The following is a 23,249-nucleotide window of genomic DNA, read 5'->3' on the forward strand; positions in this document are numbered from 1 at the left end:
TCGGTAGCAGATGGAGAAGTCTCTGCCCAAACTTGGAGTTACTTTACATTCAAAGATTCACTTGGTGGCATTTTTAGTCATGTTATGAATCTCTTTCTTACTTATCTCAAGATTATGAATCACAAGGACAAATCTTGAATTTTGAAACATGGACCGGAATCTTTATGCAATCATACAAAAGTTTTTTTGTGACCAATCGATATAGATGTTGCAACTCTTTGTCATGCTAACTATGGTTGAGGATTATAGCAGACAGAAAATCTGAGGACATTTGGCTCCAATGAGTTGGCCCTCAAAAATGTATACTGTACATTGTAATGTTGTAATCCCCGCAAAATGTGACAGCTAAAAAGCTAGAGTTTCCCACAGTTAAAAAAAAAAATCAAAAGACAAGAGCCATCAGACCCTGGACTGACCTATGCAACTCCCAAGACAGTTTTCGTATCCAGCCTGCGTGCTGTACTCAGTTCTTACTTGCCAATCAACACCTTGTGCCAACTTGCCAAGACAAGTTCTGTTTCAGAAGTTAATGGCCTTCAAATTCAGGTGATGGCTTTACAAGTTTTCACCATAGCTTGTGAATCCCAATTGCTAAATCTGATGAGATGGAGACGAGCAGCGGATAAGAAGAGTGCCACTCGGCTTTGAACACTCTTTTCTTATGAGCTTTCATCGAGAGAGACGGGCTCGGTGCATTGTATCGGATATCAAAGATGTGGATCACGGGGTCTGCAGAACCAGATGAGATGTGTAAACCATCTGGAGACCAAGACTGATTAATTAGAGCCGACTGCGATTCACTGCTTTCTTGCTTCCACCCAAAAGAAAATAGTTCTGTCTGAGGCAATCTAACATCATACAACCGCAGTTGCCGGTCTAGCTGCCTGCAAACACAACACAAGCAAAAGAACGGACTTTAAGGCAATCGCTTCTTCTGGGATATATATAAATCAAGAGTCAGTTTTACCTCGTGTTAACCATGACAAGATTAACATCTCGCGGGTTTGGCATTATATTTGTGCATCTGTTGTCTAGTCTATGTTTAAATGTGACTTTTTCTTCTCGGGCATCAAACCCAACAAATCTCCTATCGTCTCCACATGACAAGACGTGATTGTTATGGCGCATTCCAGTAACTCCCATCACAGCCGACGAATGCAAGTCCCTATGCAGAAGCGTCGGCTTCCACGCATTATTCTCACACTGATCCCGCCATAACACTACTGCATGGTCACTCCCACCTGTGATGAAGCAAGGATCATCCCAAGGCGTAAACATGATTCTGTTGATAAGACCTTTGCTATGAGGCCTGTCCTCCATAAATTGCGACTCACATCTCTGCAGATGAACAGATATCCAAAAAGAAATGAGCACATAACTAACTTCCCCAAGGATAAAAGACTATAACCATCAAGTTAGATCTTACAACTAGTAGATAAGTCAAGGGTCGAATCAAATTCCCAATTATTCCAGCTATATTGATTTTTTTCTTTCTAACAGGTTATGAAGACCAAGTTAACTTTCTACAAGTTTAAGCACACACTCCACTCATGAATGTCCAATCGCAAATTTAATATGGTAAAACGCTAGAATGTGCTACAGCATTCATATACTTTTACCTCTCCAGCTTCATTCAGATATATGGCTGATATCTGAGGGTGACCATCATCTGCAGTATACACGGAGAAAAGTGCATTCTTATGTGGATGCCAAGCTATATCTTCTGCCCATTTCTTCTGATCTACTGCTACCCGATTAACCGTCTTAAACAAAGTAGCGGTGGACCTGCTCAATGGTGAAAGCATGATGGATAGGTTAGTATCCAACGAAATTCAGATTAAAATGTTCACGAAAATAAGAGTAGAAAAAATTGTACAAAACTCTATCTCTTAAGATCATGTACAACTAAACGTTGCAGCTTGTTGACAAATATAAGTGAAACTAAATTTCGCCTACTTATCACGTGGATGGATGAAGGTGATGTCAACTGGAACTAGAAATACATAATTAAAATTTCTGATACATATGAAAATCAAGGAATTCTATATGGATTTGAAGTTGAATAATCCAATAACCCCTCCTAAAACCATTTAAACCCCCAAGAAATCAGAAAGAAATATCATAATCAGTAGATCAGGCATATTTACAGGAGACTTACCTATCAGACTGAAGCTTCCAGAAATGAACAGCCCCATCCAATGCACTGAAGCATAACCAAAAACCAAAATCAAGAGAGGGAAAAGAAAAAGATTAAGCACATGAGTCGAGAGTATATTAGGTTAGCTAATTGACCAATGACTTTCTTGGTTCCATGATTCCCTCTTATGCATATAATATCATTTCCTTAGTAAAAAATCCAGACAAAGCCCCAAGCGACAGTTATGAGACCGAATTTCATCCAGGAGAATGGCAGATAATAATTTAGGTAGCATCTTCTATTCACTTTTGGAAAAGAGAAAAACATAAATAATGTAAAAAAGCACCTTGTAGCAAATAGCTCACGGTTGGAAGGAGAAAGAGCAAGACTTCTCATTCTTTTCGTGTGGCAACTTGGTAGCATGCCGGCAGTACGGCCTTCAATTGTGGGACGCAAAGAGCTTCTACCTATAAGTGCTATCAACTCATCATGTCCTCGGAATTCTGTAAAGAACAAAAGAAACAATAGATTCAGAGCAATGAGAAGGTAAGATGTGGCAAATCGACCAAATGAATGGCTTTTACCAGATTTTTCCTGTTGTCCTTGTTGAGAAATGTTAGAAGAAACTCTGATCCTTGGCTTTGCCAAATCCTTATTAGTGTGGTTATCTGGAGCTTGAGCAACTTCATTAGGAATACTACGAGATCTCTTGTCAAGACCACTTTTGTCTTCCTTTGGGACATTAGAATCCCTTGTAGCCATGGGCTGAGCTGCGTTATCTCGACCTTGGGATTCCCTCACCACTTCATCAGGAATACTCCGCAATCTCCTGGCCTCAGGGCCACTTTTATCTTCTTTTGGAACATCATAACCCCTCGTAGCCATGGGTTGAGTTTCCTTATCTCGATCTTGGGTTTCCCTTACCACTTCATCAGGAATACTACGAGGTCTCTTGGCCTCGGGGCCACATGTGTCTTCCCTTGGAATGTTATAATCCCTTGTAGCCATGGGTTGAGCTTGGGTGGTCTCATTTACTTCAGCTCTGACGGTAGCAGAAGCTCTTCGTTTAAAAGAAGGCGGTAAGATAATGGATGGCAATTTCAAGGATTCCATCTCACTAGGTGATTGTGGAGTAGAGTTTTCATTGGCAGTCTTCGTCTTATTTCCCTCGTTCCAGAACTCTGCTATACCAAGTATACTTCCAGTTTTACCAGGCGCTTTTGGTTTTGACTTAGAAAAGATACCATTTCCAACACGATCAATTTGTAAAAATTTAGCCTCCGCATCTGCCATCAGTTTTCTCTCTTCAGCAAGCTGCAGATACATCAGAAGTTTTAAGAAGAAGACCAAACAGTAAGACTCTCGCTTGCACATTCCAAGGGAAGATATACGCAGAACATGAGAAAACAAAAAGCTGGAAACTTTTGAGTTTCTATTAGGTGTCCTTTAAAATTATCAGCAAGAAGATGGCAATGAACTCCAATTGAAACGATAACAGAAAATCAAAATGGGAAAATCCTAAAAGCTGTGAACTAACAAATGCAAATGCCCAAATCAACAAAACTATACAATAAGCTGCATCGAATCTGAAAACTGCAAATGGAGATTAAATGAAACACAACAGAAATCAGCTACAAAAACAAATTGATCAAAGGAAACTTCTGAAATTAAACCTAGACATTTGAATACTGTAGAGGTGACTGAATATGAAAAGCTGCAATTTGCATAAAATTGAACTCAAATTGAAACAAGAAGAGCAACTAAAAACCCCGGAGAAACGCTACTTTCAGTGAAGTACACAATAAGCGATACAGATTCCAAAATCTGAAGAACACATCGCCGAATTAGCCAAACAAAGAAAACGAAAAAAATGAAGAAGAAAGAAGAGACCTTCCTATCCAAACTTGAGATTTGGTCTTTAAGGCGTTGGATTGATTTGGCACGCTGGTCCATAAACTCTAAAAGAGCTTCTCTATCATCTGGGATTTGAGTCGAGAACGTTCTCGCTTCTGCTTCTACTTCTACTTCTTCCCCTTGTTCAATTTTAGGTTTATTCATCGCCGTCGTAGCCATTGCAGACTCGGTTCGTCTTCTTCCCACCCTTTTATTCCCGCCCGATCGTGCGTAGTGGGGATTGCTTTTTCCCTCTCGTCTTTTCAATTTTGGAACCTCATGTTTTTAACTTTTCCGGTTTTGCCGCTTCACTTACTAGGGCTTATGTAGTCGTGTGCAGCTCCCGTGCTCTCATTGACAAAACCAGAGTGTGTAAAGTGTAAACACAGATTCGCAAAAATTCTTTGTGGAAAAAAAAAAAAAAAAAATCGCGTGTCCTTTTTTTTTGTTTATATTAAAAAAAAATCCTATAGTTTATTCGAGTATTGAGGTCTTTGACGGAAGCACAGTGATACATCTCTTAAACAAAACAACAAATACATGTTCAGTTACATTGGTAGCTGTGATTATTGTACTGAACATAAAAGAGACTGTGTTCTATGAACTTTTTTTTTTTTTTTTTTTTGATCAAAGTTTTCTATGAACTTAAAACTCTCATTTCAGCATACAACAAAATGAACAATTTAAGAAATAAAATCAAAGTATGTTTGTATACCAAATTTGGCATGCAAAAGGTGAAAATCTAAAACAGTCTAGTCAAGAAAACAGGTTGGTAGCTTCATCATTCAGAAAATGTACACAGAAGCAATGGAAGTCAGAAAAGATGTCAAGAGTATGGAGACAAAGTTCACACCATTGTTGTCAAGAATGTCCACACCTGAAATCTTCTTTACGGTTGGACCCGGTTTCCCTACAACCTGCACCATGCATAAATTCAGTCAACTACTCTTTTCCCTCGATCCTACATATGTATTTACATGTATGTTCTTTTAGACTTTACCTTGTTCCGGACAGAGCAGAAACCACTGAATTGAATGGTTGCTCCTAGTATAGAATCAATAAGACTCCCACATAGTCCAGCTAGTGCAGAGAGTGGTATGACTAAGAGTTGCTTTAGAGCTACATCACTTGCACAACTCGCGGTAAAGAGTCCGAAGATAAGGAATGTTAATCCAACAGTGGTGCCTGCTGCCAAGGCAGCTAAGAGTCCTGCCTTTGTAACTCCACCATTTGTGCCCTTCTTCACCGGCTGTGAGTGAGACCAAACGTTAAGCGAAACAGACAAAGTTCATTAGCGACTTGCAAAAAAAGGAACAGGACAAACCTTAAACGTTGTGATTAGTCGAGGCTGGGCATCACTAAGAACCCCAAGCTCTGAGGACCAAGTGTCTCCATTACAGCAGGCGTAATGACCAATGATCCCACCAATAAGAGCTGTTACAATTTCTGACTGCTTCGAGTCCAAACACTTGTCCTTCCAACCCGTTAAAGTACAAGCAATTACAACTAGAACTGAAGCAATTCCACTATTGCATAGCACTTGTACCCTGAAACAAGATATTTGAGGAATCTTCTGTCAAAACAACCTTTTGTTGGTCATAAATAACAACTTCTGAAAGTGAAATCATTTGCTAATATGTCAATGGAAAATTAATTTCATGTTACCGACCAACACGATGTTGAAAGTAAGACTAAATGCTATTCACTATAGACTCTCAAAGATCTAGAGTTCATTCCCCCTCCTTGATCAAAGACTCTCAAAGACAATTCACAATTTCAAAAATCGGAGCCTACAAAAAAACGAAGAAAGAAAGAAAGGAAATGTACCAGTTCCTTTGTCCACCTTCTTTGAACTCAACATCAACGCGTCTTTTTTTATCTTCGCCAACTTTGGTAAGTTTCGAGGAAGTAAGAAAGAATACAAGCAGCAGAGCTCCGTACCTTTCAGATTCAGCAGATTAATCCGATCAAACCCGTCGGGAAACGATTGAAAACAATTTCTCAACGAAAAAGATAACAGATAAAATCTCAAAAACAGGAGAAGAAACCTGAAACCGGCGGTGAAGTGAATGGTCATAACGAGGAATCCAGCAATTCCACCGGAGAGATCGAGCGACTTCCGCTTGTACGATCGGAAAGCGATGAGAGAAGAAATGATTACGGCGAAGATAAGTCTGAATTGCGGCGACGTTTCCATTTCTTCCAGTGGCGGAGAATCTGTTGACGACGAAGATTCAGTTCAGCGTCGGGGAGAGGGTAGTTGACCCCAACGTCTTCACTGATTTGATGTATTTCAAGTGTTGGTTACATGTTAGTTACGCAGGCTCGGACCTGGTCTCAAAACATGGGCCTCAAATGGGCTGACCCAATAGATTTGCTAAAACAAATATTAATCTAATCTAGACCATGTAGTCGTGGGCCATTTATTAGATTTGCGGAATGGGACAGACGAGATAACGCGGGAGAGAATCCAATCACCGATTGAGCTATGGGCCCCAGTATCGATTTCTACTATGACGTGGCACCACTTAAATCACAATATCCGTATTCCCTCTCTCTCTCCCTTTCTATCTGAGCTTCTCTCTCTTACTCTCTCCAGAGCAACAATGGCTGCGACTGCTTCTTCTCTTACAATCGCGTCGTCATTCTCCGAACCACGGACTCAGATCCATTCCTCGAGACGTTTGAATCTCCCTCTTCAATATTCAATCCCGTACAAGGTGTTACGGAGTAGGAGTAGAAGATTAGGACTCGTCGTCAGTTCTGTTTCAGCTCCCAACGTTGAGCTCCGTACTGGACCTGATGATCTCATTTCTACCCTCCTCTCTAAGGTTGTGTAACGATTTCTGATTTGTATACACCGATCTTGAGGATCTGACTTAGTTTGGCGCATTTATTTGAAAGTTTGTGAATTGTGAATAGGTTGCGAATAGTGATGGAGGTGTGACGCTAAGCCCTGAGCAGCACAAGGAGGTGGCACAAGTGGCCGGAGAGCTTCAAAAGTACTGTGTCAAGGAGCCTGTCAAAAATCCTCTCATTTTTGGAGGTAAAAGTGTAAGAACCTAGCTGCCATTGCTTCTTCCTTGGATCAATATGTGAACTTGTGGGATTTGGTGCAGATTGGGAAGTGGTGTACTGTTCTAGACCAACCTCTCCTGGTGGAGGCTACAGAAGCGTGATAGGCCGTCTCTTCTTCAAAACGAAAGAGATGATACAAGCCATCGATGCTCCTGATATCGTTAGGAACAAAGTTTCCATTAATGCTTTTGGTTTTCTAGACGGAGACGTCTCCTTGACAGGTGACTATTGCAAAATTCACATATGCATTCAGTCTCATCTTCTCCCGTGTTTAATCTTCTCACCTTTGTGTGATCTTATCTGTAGGGAAGCTGAAAGCGTTGGACAGTGAGTGGGTGCAGGTGATATTTGAGCCTCCGGAAATCAAGGTTGGATCTTTGGAGTTCAAATACGGGTTCGAAAGCGAAGTGAAGCTTCGGATCACATACGTTGATGAGAAACTTAGGTTGGGATTGGGATCTAAAGGATCATTGTTCGTCTTTAGAAGGCGTCAATAATATATACGTTTCTCCCTCGTGCATCAACCAATGCAAATCACTACAGAAAAAAAGGAAACAACATATGGGGTCCTGCGAGAGTATGATGGTCAATATCCACAATGCTGTGTACACAAATGGTGTTTTAGATATAACTTTGTTGTAATGTAAACTTCATTTTAAGAGTGTCTCACTTCAGATGAGTTGTTGAGGAAGCTACTGGTGAACTTCAACATCTTTTCGCAAAGAATTACTATAGCAACAAAGAAAGATAAATGACTTAGCAGCCTTTATGTTCAAATTCAAAACCTCTCACGAAAATCTGAAATTCTGAATCACCCTAAAACAAACATGTACAGATTCAGCGCTGCCACACCTGTGAGAACCAAAGCATACATGAGTAATAATGCTCTAAAATATGTAATAAGATACATGTTTACTCTAAAACATACATAAAGATATACAGATGTAAATGATGAAGTTTTGTTTAATTACCACAAGCCTGGATGATTTCATTACAATCTACACACGTCCTCTTCCCCGTCTATGTCCTCGCCCTCTACCCCTTCCTCTTCCTCCTCCTCTTCCCCTTCCATGGCCGAAGTTATCTTCTGTTCTTCCGTAATCAAACATATTCATTCTGATATCCGCTGCCCCGGCTCCAGGCATCTCCTGCCCCTATACAGAAAATTACAATAACAAAGCTCTTATTGTAACCATTTCTGTATGGATGATCCCAAAACACAAGTAATAAGCCATTGAAAGACAGATAAAAAGTGTGCTAATCAAAATAATGAGCATATGGAAGACGGGTCATAGGGATAATAAAGGTTGTTGTGACTCACATAAGAGTCTTCCAGATCAAACTGATTCTGAAGCTGCCATGCAAGATCTTCATCGCGGGTAGTGTCGCTTGGATGGTTAGCTGTTGGAAGAGCCCCCCCACCAGTATTCCTCTTTTCCCACTCATCTAGTGTAAATACTGCAGAGTCTTCTTCTTCTCTCCCCCTCCCTCTACCTCTACCTCTACCCCTACCTCTTCTTCCTTGGTATTGCCTATCATTTGAACTAGAATGTTTCATCTTCTCAAGAAGTATCTGCGCAGCCGCTTGGTTCTGTAAAGGAACAGCTTCCACCACTGCAACATGGGAGATGTTATTTGGCGTATAGGGATGAACGATAGATATCTGATATCTCATCTAAGGTTTCAACGCAATTGCCAGATGAAAATGCCAAACTAATTTAACGCTCCTTAATGTTCTTTGCTGTACAATGAGCTTTTGAGACGATGAGGGAAAAAGATGATGGCAAACCTTGTTTAGGTCGTGTATCGGAACTGCTTCGCTTTTCCTGATTTTCAACTTCGACAGATATTTTCGGATCAGAATCTGCAGGATTCCTCTGTATATTCTTATTTGTGCCTCTTTTGTTCCCATCAACTTCACTACTTTCACCTTTTTCTCCACCGGCATGTTTTACAGAGCTTTCTGCAGCAATAGGTACATTGTTTCTAGAAGTCGTCTTGTTGTAATCTGTCAACCAACAAACATATGCTGACAAGTTAAATTTTTGATGCATTGGCCAAACTTCCATCACAATACTTTATGTAAGCCCACACAAAGGAAGAACAATTCAATAGATCATAAATTTTACCACAATGAAAATGCATTCACTCAAGTTTAAGTATTGAAACAATGGAGACCCAACAGCGCCAATGTTGGACACAAAGCCAAGGGAAAACATAGATCAGACCTCTACATGAGTCGTCATAGGTTACATAAACGGATATATTGGGATTTTGGAGCTCGGGTCAAATTACTAATATGTTTATGCTAAAGTGCATTTGGATGGAATAAGTCCTTGCTGCAGTCAATGCATATTTATGTACACTATCAACATGAAATAGAAAATGGTAGATATTTTATTTGGTAGCAAAGATTGGCCAACCGTTTCAAAGTGAACTAAATATGCAACAAATTACTAGAAGAAAACTGAATGAAAATGATGAGAATAAGAAAATCCTGCTTACCGCGGTGATGGGAACCTGTTCGAATCTTCAACTCCTCAAATGGAGGAGGGCCATCACCAGCTTTGCTTTCCTGAGATCGAGCCAAACTAGCGTATTTTTTCTTCATCTGCCATTCTTCAGTGAGTGATTGCACATAACCGCCCAAGACAGTCACCTCTTTTGGAGTCAAACATACTAGACCATCACGTATCACAGCCTTATTTTCTAGACGTACCTGCCAACGAGACAGTACAAAATATCAACAATACAAAATGATTTATGATTTGCATATGACACCCTCTGATGCATGACAAACACATATGTGCACTAGCTTTCTATTGATTTAGATCTTAATCCAAACTATTATATTTGCATGAGACTTTCAGAAACATAGTAAAGGAGAATTTGAATTAGATTGATATGGAAATGGAACTACCTTAGTACCAGGAGTGACATCATTGTTAATCGTTGGTATATGAGAGTACTCAAGCGCGGATATTTCGGTCTTCCCGTCAGTCAGAGCGAATTTTAGCACTCGTTTACCAGTGGAACTTCCCACAAATTCCTCTGCGCTACTTCTTGTAACATCCCTAACATAACTTATCTATGCTCACAAAAGAAAACAAATTAACACTCAACAGCTTGAATCAACTGCAACAATTGAGCATTCTGAAACTAGTTTAAATCTAAGTATATCAGTGAGAGTGACTCATTGAATTAGCGAAGACCTAATGCCAATTGTTACTGACTTTAGCTGATTGAAGCAATGTACCTGGAGAACTTTGGGGCCTTGAAGATGAGAACACCTGCGTAACTCGGTCGGGTCCGGGAGGGATTTACCTCCGATTAACTTAATATCCATGTTAAGCAGCTCCGCCTCCACTGACTCCACGATGGCGCCTGTTTTATTGCCGCCGCCGATCAAGGAAGAGATTTCAGTGACCAGGGATTTCAAGTATTCGACGTCTCTGAAGCACCAGCCCCGACTAGTTAGGGCATTTATCACGACGGTGTGGGTGTGGTCGCCGGCGGAGGAGCTTGATGTTCCCACCATTGCGTTGATGCTCTTGTCGCGCTAAACCAATTGGGGAAGACGAGATTTTAATTTGGAGAATTGATTTTGTTATGGTCAATATCGAGTTAAACTAATTACTATTCACTAATGATACTTTTTGCATAAAATCGTTTTGATCAATAAAGAAGAACATTTTTAACAGAAAAACTAGAAAAGTAATTCGAAAAAGTCCTATAAAAAAGGTATTTTCCGGTTTCGTTTTAGTGGGCCTAATGGCCCATATGTAACACGAAGATTTCTGACAGTACGACTTCTAAAGTACTTTGCTTTCCTTGTTGAATTCCGACCAAAGTCGATAAAGAGTTATGACGATGGACGATGGTAACTCCGTCTACGTCGGCGGCCTCCCTTACGACATCACCGAGGAGGCTGTCCGTCGCGTCTTCTCCATTTACGGCTCCGTCCTCACCGTTAAGGTTAATTTTCTCTTTTCAATATCCTGATTTAAGTTTCTTAATTAGGATGATTCAAATTCGTTTCGTGATTTTGAAGTTCCAATCTTATTGTATGATCTTATAGATGATAAGCTTTAGTAGATATCTATGTAGAAAGACTGACCAAGTGATTTAGATAACATCCAATTGCTAGTTGATATATCTTACATGTGAGCTGGTCAGAGTGTATATTGACATATATGTGTACTATTTGAGAATTCAGATTGTCAATGACCGGAGTGTAAGAGGGAAATGCTATGGCTTTGTTACATTTTCGAACCGTCGATCGGCTGATGATGCTATCGAAGATATGGATGGAAAAGTATGGTTCTACTGCTAAAGTTTTGTTCTTTTGTTTATATTATCATGTACGTGGTGTGTTTATATTGTTGACGGTATTGAGCTCGTAATCAGAGTATTGGTGGGCGTGCAGTGCGTGTGAATGATGTGACAACAAGAGGTGGAAGAATGAATCCAGGTCCGGGGCGGTTACAACCACACGGTGGTTGGGATAGAAGTCCTGATAGGAGAAGTGATGGTAATTATGAGAGGGATCGGTATAGTGATAGGTCTCGAGAACGGGATAGGTCTCAGGATAGGAGAAAAGATCATCGCTACATAGAGAAGGAAAGAGCTTATGAGCATTCACATGATTTTGAGAGGAGGAATGATCATGATATGGTAGATAGAAATGGTTATAAGGAAAGAGTTTTCGATGGTGATGAAGGAGATTGGCGTGGGGATAGGTCTTATGTGGATAATGGTAGGGGAATAAATGGGACCAGTGCTCACGAAGGAAGGAGCCAAGAAACAAAGAGAGAAGATAGGTAAACTTTTGTTGAAAACAATGCAGTTGTAGACTTCACATTGGATTTCAAACTTTTAGTGTTCCTCCTGTTTCTTTGAATTGTGACATTCGTTGTTCTTGTAAAATTGGTCTGCTAGTTTGAATGAGTCAAAGACTGGGATGCTAGTCTTAGTCACGCCGCTAAACCAAATCATCCACACCTGTTGTGGTTAAGTTTGATAAATTATCATCGATTTTAGTGTAATGGATTTGAGGAAGTTTCTTGCTCTTGTTGGCTTTGTGCATGTTACCGTTTGAGGAATGTTTTGGCTTGCTTTGGTTTTGTTAACATGTCTAAATCTTTGTGTGTTCTTGTTGGATTGACAGTACCATTCTTGATGGTGGACGTGGCAGAGATCACTTCTCTAATTCAAGTGGAGATCATCAGGTAAAGATGATTTTCTTAGCCATGCAGTGTTTGCATAAATTCATTTTATAACTTGCAACTTCTATTACAGGTGAAAGAAGATCTGGAAGCGCTGATTAAGATGCGTGAGGCGCTTCGAGATGAGGTATGAGGTAGTTTATCTGTGCATATAGGCTGTTGGTAGATTTATTTTACATAATCACGAGTGATCCAATGAATTTATGGGCTACTTTCATTTTTAAGGTGATGGTGATGGAAGAGAGACTGGAAGTAAAAGAAGTAGTGTGCTCAGAGCTACAGAAGAAATCTAAGGTATGTGTCTTCTATATCTTACAACCCCAAAATGTTTGACTACAGATTTGTTCTCATTTGAAATGGTTAAGACAGAGATTAGAAGATTTGTTGATCAATGAAAAGAAACTGGTTTCACAACGCCGAAAAGAATTGGCAAAGGTAAGCATAGGTTCGATTCCTGTTCTAAAAGTCGGTTTTGTTAGGTAATGTTTGTTGACATTTGGTCTATGTTTGTGGTAGCTACATAAATCATATTCAAGGGTTAGAGAGTGCACGGACAACCTGAAAGACTGTGAACAAGAACTCCAGGTTAGTTTCTAAATTTTCTTATTCTAGTGATTGTCATTGCATAAAGATTAGGCCTAATCGAAACAAGTGTCTATTCTTTTCTCGCAGTTGCTTGTTAATTCAGCAGCTAGAGAAGGCGTGGCAGGTGCTGATGAAGGATTGGGACACGGGTATCCGTAACACGGTCACCCGCATGTATGATCTGTTTTGTCTAAAGTGTAGCTTTGATATGTCTTCTCTTTGTGACTTTCCGAGTTTTTTTCTAGTCGAGCTACACTAATTTGGTACATATTTACTTGTTTTGGCAAGTATGTATTCATTTCATTCGGGATGTATTATTATCATACGAACATGAACTAAATAATTATGTTTTCAACTTGCAACTGAAACCAAACAATCACCATACAAAGTGTGGAAGTAAAGTCTCAAAGCTTTGTTAGAGAAGAAGTCCTAGATAGTACTTGGCTATAGTTAAAATATTTTAGTAGATGAAGTTGACAAATTAACTATTTCTTTTTGTAATGTTTGCTTTGTTCTTTACTAATATAAAGATACTTGGCTACAGTGAAAATGTTATAAAAAGAGAGAAAAGAATAGACAGTTAAATTATTAAGGTTGACACAACCATCATCTCCACCGTCCATTACTCGTCAGCCGAATGTTTTTTATTTGATTAAGATGTGAACATCATCCATTGACCTATCGTTGCTTGTAAAGCCAAGTTAGCCAACCAACACTCAAATCATCATTATACGTGACGATCTTAAGAACAACCCCATTTAGGATACTCTATATGTTTGTCTTCTCATATAAATTTCATTATAGTAATATTAAGGCATTATCCATTATTCATATATATTCTTCAAGGCATGTTTCGTACATCTTATAGCAAACCAGTAGCAGTAAATAGCATAAGCAAATGTGTTCTTCTTGTCGCATGGCTCTAGTGGAATTCCACGTTTCTCCTTCTTCTCTTGGTAAGCCGTATTGTCAAATCGACGTGGATATATATATGAATATTTTAGTTGTTTTGACAAAGATGATTATTGAAAGAGTAATTAGGTCACTTCAGTAAGGGAAAATGTTAAAGTTTTAGGAGTCATAAAGTTTATGTGCTACAATAAGGTAATTATACTTCGTATAAATAGTAGAAGAAAAAAACTGGTATATCAAAACTTCATTTAGTCAAAATAGGCATGTGCATGATGCAAGTGATTTAGTAGGTCATGTTCATGCCCATATCTACTTTACTGTATTTTTCCCTAAACCTCAAGTAAAAAAACTGGTATATCAAAACTTCATTTAGTCAAAATGTAATTAACTTTTCTTTGACCTAACAAGTGAACTTAAAAGGTTATTATATTCCCACCACAAATTTATATTTTGTTAGATAGCTAGCTCTTCTTCTATATATATAACCTACAACATTGAAGTTGATCCTATCAACTCAAAAACACCACTCCAAAAAAATACTAAGAAATGGAAAAAAGCCAAAGATGTAACAAAGACACAAACACCACCATTGGCTTTTGCCTTCTTCCTTCTGAACTCATACAAAACATTCTATTCCATCTTTGTATACCTGAGATCATCCGAATGAAACTACTCAATAAGTATGTTTTGACCACAATCTCTGACCGGAGTTTCATCCGACAACTCAACGATGGATCACAGAGAGACACGTGGATTTTCGTCTACACGAGGCGTTGGCGCCGTGACAACGGTGTGCTTCACGGTTTCTCGGACCGATCCGTACGTTGGTTCAAGATTCCGGTGGCTGAAATACTCGCCGGGGAGATTCGTCCCGGCGAAGATTTGTATTTACTAACTGCTAGTGGTAATTTCCTTCTCTTTGCTTCTAATACTCATAGTGGAATCATAGCCGTTGATTTGGTGGGCAAGATCGTTACAAGAATCAGCTCATGTCCGTTAGGTCCACGTGGAACTTCGTCTTGGAGACGATCCGGTATGAAGCTTGTGCCTGATCCATCAAATCCTAGTCATTTCCGGTTTATGTTCGCTGAGATGGTCAATAACCGACCGGTTCTGTTTACTTATTATTCTAACACAGCCACGTGGCATACTAAAGAAACAGAGGATACAACAAATTGGGAGGTTAAGAAAAACAGTAATGTATTATTCTTAAGCTTATCAAATCGACCTCACGAGAGTACTGTGATGAGCGTTGACGATGGTTCGATAATAAACCGGTTTCCGAGGATTTTGCGGCCGAGGATAAACCAAGACGCGATCAGACAATGCCCGTCGAGTGTTGGATTCAGTAGGAACGATCTAGAGAGTCAGTTGTTACATATACATGGAGATGAGTACAAAGTGGTTATTAGATTAGACAGAATTGATAATTCAAAGATGAATAAAGTGATGAAGAGTTTAGAGGTTTGGGAAATAAGCTCAAATGGTGAGAAATGGGAGTTAGTGTCAAGAGCACCAAGTGAAGTGATCAGCAAGAAGCCTTGTGGTGTGATGATGGGATGCTTAGAGAGGAGATTAGGGGTGATTAGAGTGGCTCTAATGACGAATCATGAAGGTCTATGGAATATAATTTGGTTGGATTATGACAAGCATAAGGATAAGTGGGAGTGGGTTCCACTACCTGATTGTAGATTCTTGCAAGGCTCAAATATGGCCGGGATTAGTTTCTCCTCTGGCCTCACCTTCTCTTTGTAAAGTTTTTAATATTTAAATGTCGGTATCAATCATACGACCATACATTTCCTTTTTGTTATATGATTGTAGGGATTAATAAATGAATTTCACGAGGGACAGTGTCATGACTCATGCTTGATGATTTAAGTCAACCACGGATGCAAACTCTCCAAAAAATTATTGAATCACGGGCTTAGAAGAAGACAAGTGGAATATAATTGGAAAACAAAAAAAGTGTTTTTTTTATGTATTTTTTCAGGTGTATGGATCAACCTCATATATACCTCAAAATAAGATCTTTTTAGCTAAAACTCAGAATGTTCTGATGGTTGAAGCAATGTCATTCTAAAGAAACAAACAAAACTTGTGAACCAGCGTTGTTGTGCACAAAGATGGAGATCCAGTCAGATTGCGTCCAACACACGACCTCAACCTTTCTTTAGTAAAGAGTCTTTTACGCTGGCCACGTGGATCTGATACACATTGGTCTTGCGTGTAAGTCACTAGGATAGGTTTGCACTAATAAAGTGCACAAACTTATGCCAAGTTCACGCAGCCTATAGGTCAAATTGTAAATATGATATGATGAAAACATACTATTTCGCCTAAGTCTCATTTTTCTGAGTTTGGCATGTGTGCTCGTTCTCAACACAAGCAACTCTAGTGGGTATAAAAGACATCTTTAAAAGCTAGCTTGAGAGGAGAGGATGCTCTTTGAACTTATAAGATAGCAAAAAGGTTGGCCAATTTAAGAGTGTCATAATTTTTCAAAGCGTATCTGCTTTGAGCTAGGTATGTATGATTAGGTTTTGTGGTGATTTCATAGCTTAAAAGTCGATGAAAGGGTTACAACTATAGAATGCCGTGACACATTCAAATGCTCTAAATCAAACAAAAAATCAATACATACCTGGCTCAACTGTCTCGACAGTTATGTTTCAACTGAATGGATTTAGTAAACTGACAAAATTGTAAGACTACAACTACTAATAGGCACACAGAACAATCCATTCCTGCTACTGTTCTTTCACATTTGCATTATACAACACAACAAAATCTTTTGTGCATCACTAAAATCTTGTAACACAGAGAACAGAAATTGATTTTGTATAAATGGATATGAGGATAATGTGAAACAGGGTTTTACAAAATTTAATACTATAGAGGCCAGAAACCAGAAAAAGGTATTCACTTTTACTAGAAACCTCGTTAAAATGTAAAAAAGGCTAAGATATTCAAAAGGTTACACACCTGAAAAGGCAGGCTGCAAAACAATGACACTTCTCTCATACAACAGAAGCTAGTTTCCCCGGAACCAACTGCGTCAACTCCTCATCTTCCTCTCCCTTCTCGCTATCTTTCTCGCTGACCTTCTCAATGGGTTTATCCAATTTGACACTCTGCTGATAACCAACACCTCCACAGATAGTAAAAAGAAGACAAACCAAACCAACAGGAGTGGCATGCTTATCCCAAATCAAAACATTGATGACAACAGTCAAGAACTTGTTAACAACACCAGTGACTGTAAAAGCAGTAGCAGAGATAGCATTCCTAGCAGCAAATCCAAAGTAACTGATAAGGAAACCAAACACACACGACGCAGCCACAGAAGAAAACGCATAAGGCTCAAACAAATTCCCTCTATTCTCACTCAACGCCGCGAAAACCTCGGTGAATTCTCCAGTAAGAAACCAGAACACCGGTGCTATCATCAGAGACAGTAGATTATTGTAGAGAACCAATCCCCAAATGTTCAATTTAATATTAGAGACCATATGCTTAATGTAAACCATTTCAGTAGTAATGGTAACAAGATAAGCCAAAGCCCATGAATAAGCCGTTAGAGTAAAAGACGAGTCAGTTGCAACATACCCAACAGCTCCAGCGAGGATAACGACGAGAGACAAAAACGTAAGTCTCGAAGGTAAAGGCTGACTACGAAACACAGTATCAGCGATCGCGACTAAGAGCGGTGTTAGAGATCGGAAGACGATGAAAGTATCGACATTAGCGTGACGGAGGAGGTTTGTGTTTGTGAAGATAGCGAGGTAGAAGACGATAGCTGCAGGGAGAAATTTCTTAGCAGTGTCCCATGTGAATGGATCGTGATTGATTAACCCTGATTTGCCGAGAAGATAGACGGCGACGGTGCAGGTTAGGTATTGAAGAGCTGTGAGGAGACCTGGGTAGTTGAAGTATGTGATTGCTAATTTGTTGATTACGGCGAGGAGGCTTGAGCAGAGTGCGTAGCCGATTACGAGACTGCTTGTTGTTAATTGTTTGTTTGAATCGAATCGAGAGGACGACATTGTTTTGGTTTTTGGTGGAGGTTTTTGGGAGATCCAGATCGGTGAAGATGAAGAAGAGAGGATTTGGGATCTGGATCGGATTATTCAGAGACTAATTAGAGGAAGGCGACGACTTCTCTCGTCAGTGTCTTATCGTACGGGACAATTTTGTTAGTAATCTTTTTAGTCACTTTGAGTTTAATTGTGGTGTTAATTTTGGTCAACTCACCATTAATGGAAGAATATTAAACATATTGATTTTGTCTGTGTGTATGTAGAGAATTTTTGTTTGTTTGTAGAGAAATTATTGTGTATTTTGGACATAAACTAGTCAATGCACTAATTAAGCAAATAATTGAGATTGCATGTAGTCATTGTTGAGATTCACTCTCTTTTAGATTAACGATATGTGCTGAACCAACGCTTAAATAAACATAATAAATCTAAAATTGTTGTCATCTGGCTGTACAACACAAAGCTGTACAAAATTTTAGATTAACGGATCTGATTGTTTACAATAAGTCGTATAAAAAATTTAGGTGTACGTTTTTTCGGAATATTATAAAGCTGTAAAAAAGAACGGTACGAGAAAACCTTACAATAAAAGTGAGAGTAAAACTTTTTGTAACACTTTTGATAATCTTTTTGTGTTTTGTATAAAAAAAAGCTATACAAATTGTAATACTTTGTTTTTATTCACCAATCAAAGTCGTTGATGTTGAAACATGTTGTTGAGACATCATGCATCAACTACACTAAAATGTTATTCAAATCTTTGATCTAGTAATAAAACATGTTTATGATGTGTATTAAAGTAAGATTTAAACGAAAAAGAAGAAGTTATTAATCCGAATGTTTCAAAGTTTCAACTATCTCCCTCGACAACTCTCTTCTTACTCGATAAGGTGAAACTTAAATTACTAACAAGCAGAACGTTTTATCTCTAAGATGGTTCCAACGGCTTATTAGCCACCAGCTAGAGTAAGCCTGAGAAAACGTAGACTCGAGGAAGGACTCTAAACGAACTAGAAGGTTAAGACAAGCAAAAAGTAAAATAAAAATATTTCTATTGTTGAGTTAATTTCCTTTTTATTAATTTAGGTGATATCATATAATGCTTCGCGTGAGGGTTTCTGAGATTCTGATCGACGAAAACTAATCTCTCTCCTTTTTCTTCTCATCTCCTTACTAGAGATCTCTGTCTTCGATAATTTGTTTCAATCACTGAGAAAATGGCGGCCGTAGGAGTAGATTCGAGGCGTCCTGAGACAGCGATGGAGGAAACCTGTAACGTGAAAGGAGCGGCGGCGAAACAAGGGGAAGGGCTTAAGCAGTACTATCTCCAGCACATCCATGAGCTCCAGCGCCAGCTTCGACAGAAGACTAATAACCTCAATCGCCTTGAAGCTCAAAGGAATGAACTCAATTCTCGAGGTCTCTTCTTCCTTCTCTTACCCTAATTCTCTGCAAAATTGGATCTTTTTTATCATCTCCTTGTGTTTCGTAATCTCAGATTCTGTGCTAGGGCTTTCGATTTCGTTCCAATTGGAGCTGAGTGATTTCAAATTTCAAAATTGTTGTGGTGATTTAGTGTTTCCGATCTGGAAGTGATTAGTCTTGATTTTAGCAACATTAACTTGTTTAGATTTCTAGATTCTGTCTTCTTGTTGGTTCTTTTGCAAAGTATGTGGCTTTTTTCAGGAAAGCCTAGTTATTTCTTCACTATCTTCATTGAGGAATATATACTTTTGGAAGGAGCCCATATAGTCCTTTCCACTATACCATGATTTTAGTTACACATTTAAAGTTATAGAACAGCTTCTGTTGTCATCATGATCACCATCCTATTTATGCATGAAGGTTTTCTTACTAGTCTTTATAATTTGTAGTTAGTTCTAAATCTCAAACCTCGTTAACACTAAAATTATTTCTAATTGAACAGTGAGAATGCTCAGAGAAGAGTTACAGCTCCTTCAAGAACCTGGGTCCTATGTGGGAGAAGTGGTAAAAGTTATGGGAAAGAACAAGGTCTTGGTTAAGGTATGAATCTTTTTTATTATCATGTTTGTATTTCTACGAACATAGTTGTCAGTAAGGCTTACACTCCCATTTTCCAGGTTCATCCAGAGGGGAAGTATGTTGTTGATATTGACAAAAGTATAGACATTACGAAAATCACTCCATCAACGAGAGTTGCTCTTCGTAATGATAGCTATGTTCTCCACCTGGTTCTGCCAAGTAAAGTAGATCCCTTGGTTAACCTTATGAAAGTTGAGAAGGTTCCAGACTCCACCTATGACATGATTGGTGGTCTTGACCAGCAGATTAAGGAAATAAAGGAGGTATGCTTAGTGAATGAGAAACCGAAACTAAAAGTCACTACAGTATTGGCTATCTCCTCTGTTGTTTCATCCTTTTAATGTTTATATAATATCTATATCTTTTCTGGTTTATCAGGTCATTGAGCTGCCAATCAAGCATCCTGAATTGTTTGAGTCTCTTGGAATTGCGCAGCCAAAGGTACACTTGAATCTTAAACCTTCTTCTCCATATTGTGATGATGCTAAGTGGATTAGACGTAATCTCATCTCTCTGTCTTTCTAGGGTGTGTTGTTATACGGTCCACCTGGAACTGGGAAGACACTATTGGCTCGGGCTGTTGCACATCACACTGACTGTACTTTCATAAGAGTTTCTGGTTCCGAGCTTGTCCAGAAATACATTGGAGAAGGTTCTAGAATGGTCAGAGAACTTTTTGTGATGGCAAGGTTAGTATATGGTAGTCCCTATTTTAAATTTCAAGCATGGTAATAGTGGTTGATAGGAAAATATGGAACTGTTGATAAGATAACATCTTTTAACATGTCCGCCATTAGTTGCTATAAAATGGACATGAGCTGTTAAGTTAAATGGGGAAAGTGTTCTTTGTTGCTACAATGAATATGGTTCCGTTGTGAATGAATATCGTTCTATAAAGTATTCTTTGTCATAGTGCTTAGCATTTAGGCCACAGTGCCAAGTCTCATGTAAGGAGCAAATTACAAATAGGTGAGATGATTCGTTGAAAATACTCTTTCCAGTTGGCTTACACCGGTTTATGGTTTTCAGGGAGCATGCACCATCAATCATCTTCATGGATGAAATCGATAGTATTGGGTCTGCTCGTATGGAATCTGGAAGTGGAAATGGTGACAGTGAGGTGCAACGGACCATGCTCGAGCTTCTCAATCAACTTGACGGTTTTGAAGCGTCAAACAAAATCAAGGTACCTATTAAGTTGTAAAGGAAAAAAAACCATAAGTTGAATAGGATGAGTCTGTGTTATTGTAGTCTGAAATTGCTGACAGAGTCATATTCTCTTTAATGACTGTTGCAGGTTTTGATGGCTACAAATCGTATTGATATTCTGGATCAAGCTCTTCTCAGGCCTGGAAGAATTGATAGGAAAATTGAATTTCCTAATCCTAATGAAGAGGTAATACTTGTGCTCTGAGAAAATGATATTGACTGTTGTTTTTGGTGATATGAATACATTATTCGTCAAAGTAGGCACCTTATTTAGTATTTAGACTATCATTTGCAGCATAAAAAACTTTTCTTTATCTCCATACTCATTTTACTCAAGTGAGGCAGGACGGTTTGGCTAATGTATGTTTCCAAAATGTGTTGCAGTCACGTTTTGACATCTTGAAGATTCACTCGAGGAAAATGAATTTGATGCGTGGAATCGATCTGAAAAAGATTGCAGAGAAGATGAATGGCGCTTCAGGTGCTGAGCTGAAGGTAAAGTGTTTTCTATTTCTCTACTTCTATCTTGTTCTCTCTACATTTTGCCTCTCTCTTATGTTTTTGGTTAATACGGTCAGGCTGTGTGCACGGAGGCGGGAATGTTTGCTCTGCGTGAGAGGAGAGTACACGTGACACAAGAAGACTTTGAGATGGCGGTGGCCAAGGTAATGAAGAAAGACACGGAGAAGAACATGTCTCTGCGTAAGCTGTGGAAGTAGGAATCTCTCATGGAAAGACTTTCTTTACTTTACTGTTTGTTGTTTGATTCTGAAACCTTTTTTCGGTTGTCTCATGAAAACATTTTAGAACAAAGTTTTTACTATCTAGACACGAGTTTATCTAGTATGCGATTTGAGGTCAATGGAAGGAAATTCCCAAAACTCAAGAACCTGAGCTTATAAGACCAAAACAAGCAGAACCTTCACATGTTAAGAGTTCTTCTGTCCGAAACTGTCATATTCCATTAGAGAGAAAAAGCCTATAATGTAAATGTTATGATAATTTATTTCAATTACAAATTTTACGCACGAATTTGGTTTATTCGGTATGGTTTAGCTCGGTTACCAAAGTTTTGGTGTATGCTTAAGTTGTGGTTTTGGACTTTTTGTATTGCAGACTTATAAAATAACAAAACCAAGCGGTTTATAAATTTTGTTAATTTTGGGTTGGTTCCGTCATTCCATTTTTTATTTTTCTCCCAAATAAAAAATCATATGAAATTAAACTTAAAAAGAGCAAGATCTTTAATACAAGATCTTTAATACAAGTTTAGCAAAAAAAAGATCTTTAATACAAATGATAACATAGTTACAAAATTATACAAAACATATGATATTAATGAATTATATAATACACAATAAGCAATGGAAAAGAAAAATACAATAGCTTATATCTTGTTCTCTGGACATTTTGCACCTTTCTTATGTTTCCAGTTATTACGTTTAAACTTTGTGCACAGAAACGAAAATATTTGATATGCGTGAGAGGAGAGTACACGTGACATAAGAATACTGAGATGGCGGTGGCGAAAGTAACGAAAAACACACACAAAGAAGAACAAGCCTCTGAGTAAGTTCTGGAAGTAGGAATCTCTTTGTTATGTAATTCAAGTCAATGGAAAACCACATTTTCATTTCGGATATGACAAATTAGAGTTTCTTTACTTTGCTGTCGATTGCTGGTTTTGAAACCCTTTTTCGGTTGATTCATCAAACATTTTTAGATTAAGTTTTTATGACCTAAATATTTTTTTTTTATATCTAAATGTGTCTTTAAAACGAACACATGTTCAAAGTTTTTATGTCCAAATCAGTTATCATATTTGATTAGAGAGAAAAAAGCTATAAAGTTAATATTATTATAATTTAATTAATATGACTATTTTAGTAATAAAATCCTTCAACTAAAGATGAATCGTGAGAAAACCTATCAATTATTTATTTAGTGAAAAAACTCTAAACTTAAAATTTGTTAATGTAAATCCTCATCCATCTATATTGTCGTGAAAATTGGACGGATTACAATTAAAATAAAATGTAATATTTTTCACAAATTGAAAAATAATAAATATACACTTAAACAATAAAAATTGTAAATAAAAACAAC

At 38.4% G+C, this 23,249-nt stretch overlaps 8 protein-coding genes across 16 annotated transcripts; 4 read left to right on the plus strand and 4 right to left on the minus strand.

Annotated features, from left to right (window-relative positions):
• Positions 1 to 154: 154 nt before the first annotated feature.
• AT5G19920 (Transducin/WD40 repeat-like superfamily protein) lies at positions 155 to 4,440 on the minus strand. Its single transcript, NM_121999.4, has 7 exons — positions 4,028 to 4,440; positions 2,722 to 3,451; positions 2,484 to 2,640; positions 2,159 to 2,203; positions 1,620 to 1,785; positions 968 to 1,338; positions 155 to 884 (listed from the first exon to the last, which is right to left on the minus strand). The coding sequence occupies exons 1-7, from the start codon at positions 4,208 to 4,210 to the stop codon at positions 566 to 568; spliced, it is 1,971 nt and encodes a 656-aa protein (NP_197492.1). The 5' UTR covers positions 4,211 to 4,440; the 3' UTR covers positions 155 to 565.
• Positions 4,441 to 4,455: 15 nt separating this feature from the next.
• On the minus strand, positions 4,456 to 6,517 carry AT5G19930 (integral membrane protein (Protein of unknown function DUF92, transmembrane)). 2 transcript variants are annotated; one of them, NM_001203414.2, is made up of 6 exons: positions 6,079 to 6,517; positions 5,858 to 5,971; positions 5,355 to 5,577; positions 5,031 to 5,279; positions 4,636 to 4,947; positions 4,467 to 4,497 (listed from the first exon to the last, which is right to left on the minus strand). In NM_001203414.2, exons 1-5 carry the CDS (start codon positions 6,225 to 6,227, stop codon positions 4,816 to 4,818), a joined length of 867 nt encoding a protein of 288 aa, NP_001190343.1. In that variant the 5' UTR covers positions 6,228 to 6,517; the 3' UTR covers positions 4,467 to 4,497; positions 4,636 to 4,815. The 2 variants fall into 2 exon arrangements, with proteins under 2 accessions (NP_568386.1, NP_001190343.1); NM_122000.4 differs by having other exon boundaries at positions 4,456 to 4,947; positions 6,079 to 6,318.
• A 50-nt stretch (positions 6,518 to 6,567) lies between these two features.
• AT5G19940 (Plastid-lipid associated protein PAP / fibrillin family protein) lies at positions 6,568 to 7,901 on the plus strand. 2 transcript variants are annotated; one of them, NM_001161250.1, is made up of 5 exons: positions 6,568 to 6,861; positions 6,953 to 7,076; positions 7,150 to 7,329; positions 7,415 to 7,553; positions 7,652 to 7,901. In NM_001161250.1, exons 1-5 carry the CDS (start codon positions 6,637 to 6,639, stop codon positions 7,689 to 7,691), a joined length of 708 nt encoding a protein of 235 aa, NP_001154722.1. In that variant the 5' UTR covers positions 6,568 to 6,636; the 3' UTR covers positions 7,692 to 7,901. The 2 variants fall into 2 exon arrangements, with proteins under 2 accessions (NP_001154722.1, NP_197494.1); NM_122001.3 differs by having other exon boundaries at positions 7,415 to 7,901.
• Positions 7,721 to 10,794, minus strand: AT5G19950 (tudor domain protein (DUF1767)). Of its 3 annotated transcripts, NM_180523.3 has the most exons (7): positions 10,365 to 10,794; positions 10,029 to 10,196; positions 9,614 to 9,827; positions 8,898 to 9,116; positions 8,430 to 8,722; positions 8,080 to 8,262; positions 7,721 to 7,960 (listed from the first exon to the last, which is right to left on the minus strand). In NM_180523.3, exons 1-6 carry the CDS (start codon positions 10,644 to 10,646, stop codon positions 8,107 to 8,109), a joined length of 1,332 nt encoding a protein of 443 aa, NP_850854.1. In that variant the 5' UTR covers positions 10,647 to 10,794; the 3' UTR covers positions 7,721 to 7,960; positions 8,080 to 8,106. The 3 variants fall into 3 exon arrangements, with proteins under 3 accessions (NP_850854.1, NP_974813.1, NP_568387.1); NM_203084.2 differs by having other exon boundaries at positions 7,721 to 8,256; positions 10,365 to 10,717; NM_122002.3 differs by having other exon boundaries at positions 7,721 to 8,262; positions 10,365 to 10,717.
• A 27-nt stretch (positions 10,795 to 10,821) lies between these two features.
• Positions 10,822 to 13,325, plus strand: AT5G19960 (RNA-binding (RRM/RBD/RNP motifs) family protein). 2 transcript variants are annotated; one of them, NM_122003.3, is made up of 9 exons: positions 10,822 to 11,083; positions 11,325 to 11,423; positions 11,516 to 11,928; positions 12,276 to 12,336; positions 12,407 to 12,460; positions 12,559 to 12,627; positions 12,703 to 12,768; positions 12,850 to 12,918; positions 13,006 to 13,325. In NM_122003.3, exons 1-9 carry the CDS (start codon positions 10,973 to 10,975, stop codon positions 13,075 to 13,077), a joined length of 1,014 nt encoding a protein of 337 aa, NP_568388.1. In that variant the 5' UTR covers positions 10,822 to 10,972; the 3' UTR covers positions 13,078 to 13,325. The 2 variants fall into 2 exon arrangements, with proteins under 2 accessions (NP_568388.1, NP_001332039.1); NM_001343631.1 differs by lacking the exons at positions 10,822 to 11,083; positions 11,325 to 11,423 and having other exon boundaries at positions 11,461 to 11,928; positions 13,006 to 13,305.
• A 432-nt stretch (positions 13,326 to 13,757) lies between these two features.
• On the plus strand, positions 13,758 to 15,926 carry AT5G19970 (GRAS family transcription factor family protein). Of its 2 annotated transcripts, NM_001343632.1 has the most exons (2): positions 13,807 to 14,734; positions 14,831 to 15,732. In NM_001343632.1, the coding sequence occupies exons 1-2, from the start codon at positions 14,377 to 14,379 to the stop codon at positions 15,583 to 15,585; spliced, it is 1,113 nt and encodes a 370-aa protein (NP_001330690.1). In that variant the 5' UTR covers positions 13,807 to 14,376; the 3' UTR covers positions 15,586 to 15,732. The 2 variants fall into 2 exon arrangements, with proteins under 2 accessions (NP_197497.2, NP_001330690.1); NM_122004.2 differs by having other exon boundaries at positions 13,758 to 15,926.
• A 630-nt stretch (positions 15,927 to 16,556) lies between these two features.
• On the minus strand, positions 16,557 to 18,096 carry GONST4 (golgi nucleotide sugar transporter 4). The gene has a single exon (NM_122005.4). The coding sequence runs from the start codon at positions 17,874 to 17,876 to the stop codon at positions 16,851 to 16,853; it is 1,026 nt and encodes a 341-aa protein (NP_197498.1). The 5' UTR covers positions 17,877 to 18,096; the 3' UTR covers positions 16,557 to 16,850.
• Positions 18,097 to 18,741: 645 nt separating this feature from the next.
• On the plus strand, positions 18,742 to 22,259 carry RPT6A (regulatory particle triple-A ATPase 6A). Of its 3 annotated transcripts, NM_001343633.1 has the most exons (10): positions 18,742 to 18,904; positions 19,048 to 19,289; positions 19,798 to 19,895; positions 19,973 to 20,197; positions 20,313 to 20,375; positions 20,460 to 20,623; positions 20,964 to 21,120; positions 21,232 to 21,330; positions 21,528 to 21,638; positions 21,722 to 22,237. In NM_001343633.1, the coding sequence occupies exons 2-10, from the start codon at positions 19,088 to 19,090 to the stop codon at positions 21,860 to 21,862; spliced, it is 1,260 nt and encodes a 419-aa protein (NP_001318606.1). In that variant the 5' UTR covers positions 18,742 to 18,904; positions 19,048 to 19,087; the 3' UTR covers positions 21,863 to 22,237. The 3 variants fall into 3 exon arrangements, with proteins under 3 accessions (NP_001318606.1, NP_001331019.1, NP_568389.1); NM_001343634.1 differs by having other exon boundaries at positions 18,888 to 19,715; positions 21,722 to 22,204; NM_122006.4 differs by lacking the exon at positions 18,742 to 18,904 and having other exon boundaries at positions 18,924 to 19,289; positions 21,722 to 22,259.
• The last annotated feature ends 990 nt before the right edge of the window (positions 22,260 to 23,249 follow it).

The sequence above is a fragment of the Arabidopsis thaliana genome, chromosome 5, assembly GCF_000001735.4.
Source record: "Arabidopsis thaliana chromosome 5, partial sequence".
In the NCBI taxonomy this organism is placed as follows: domain Eukaryota; kingdom Viridiplantae; phylum Streptophyta; class Magnoliopsida; order Brassicales; family Brassicaceae; genus Arabidopsis; species Arabidopsis thaliana.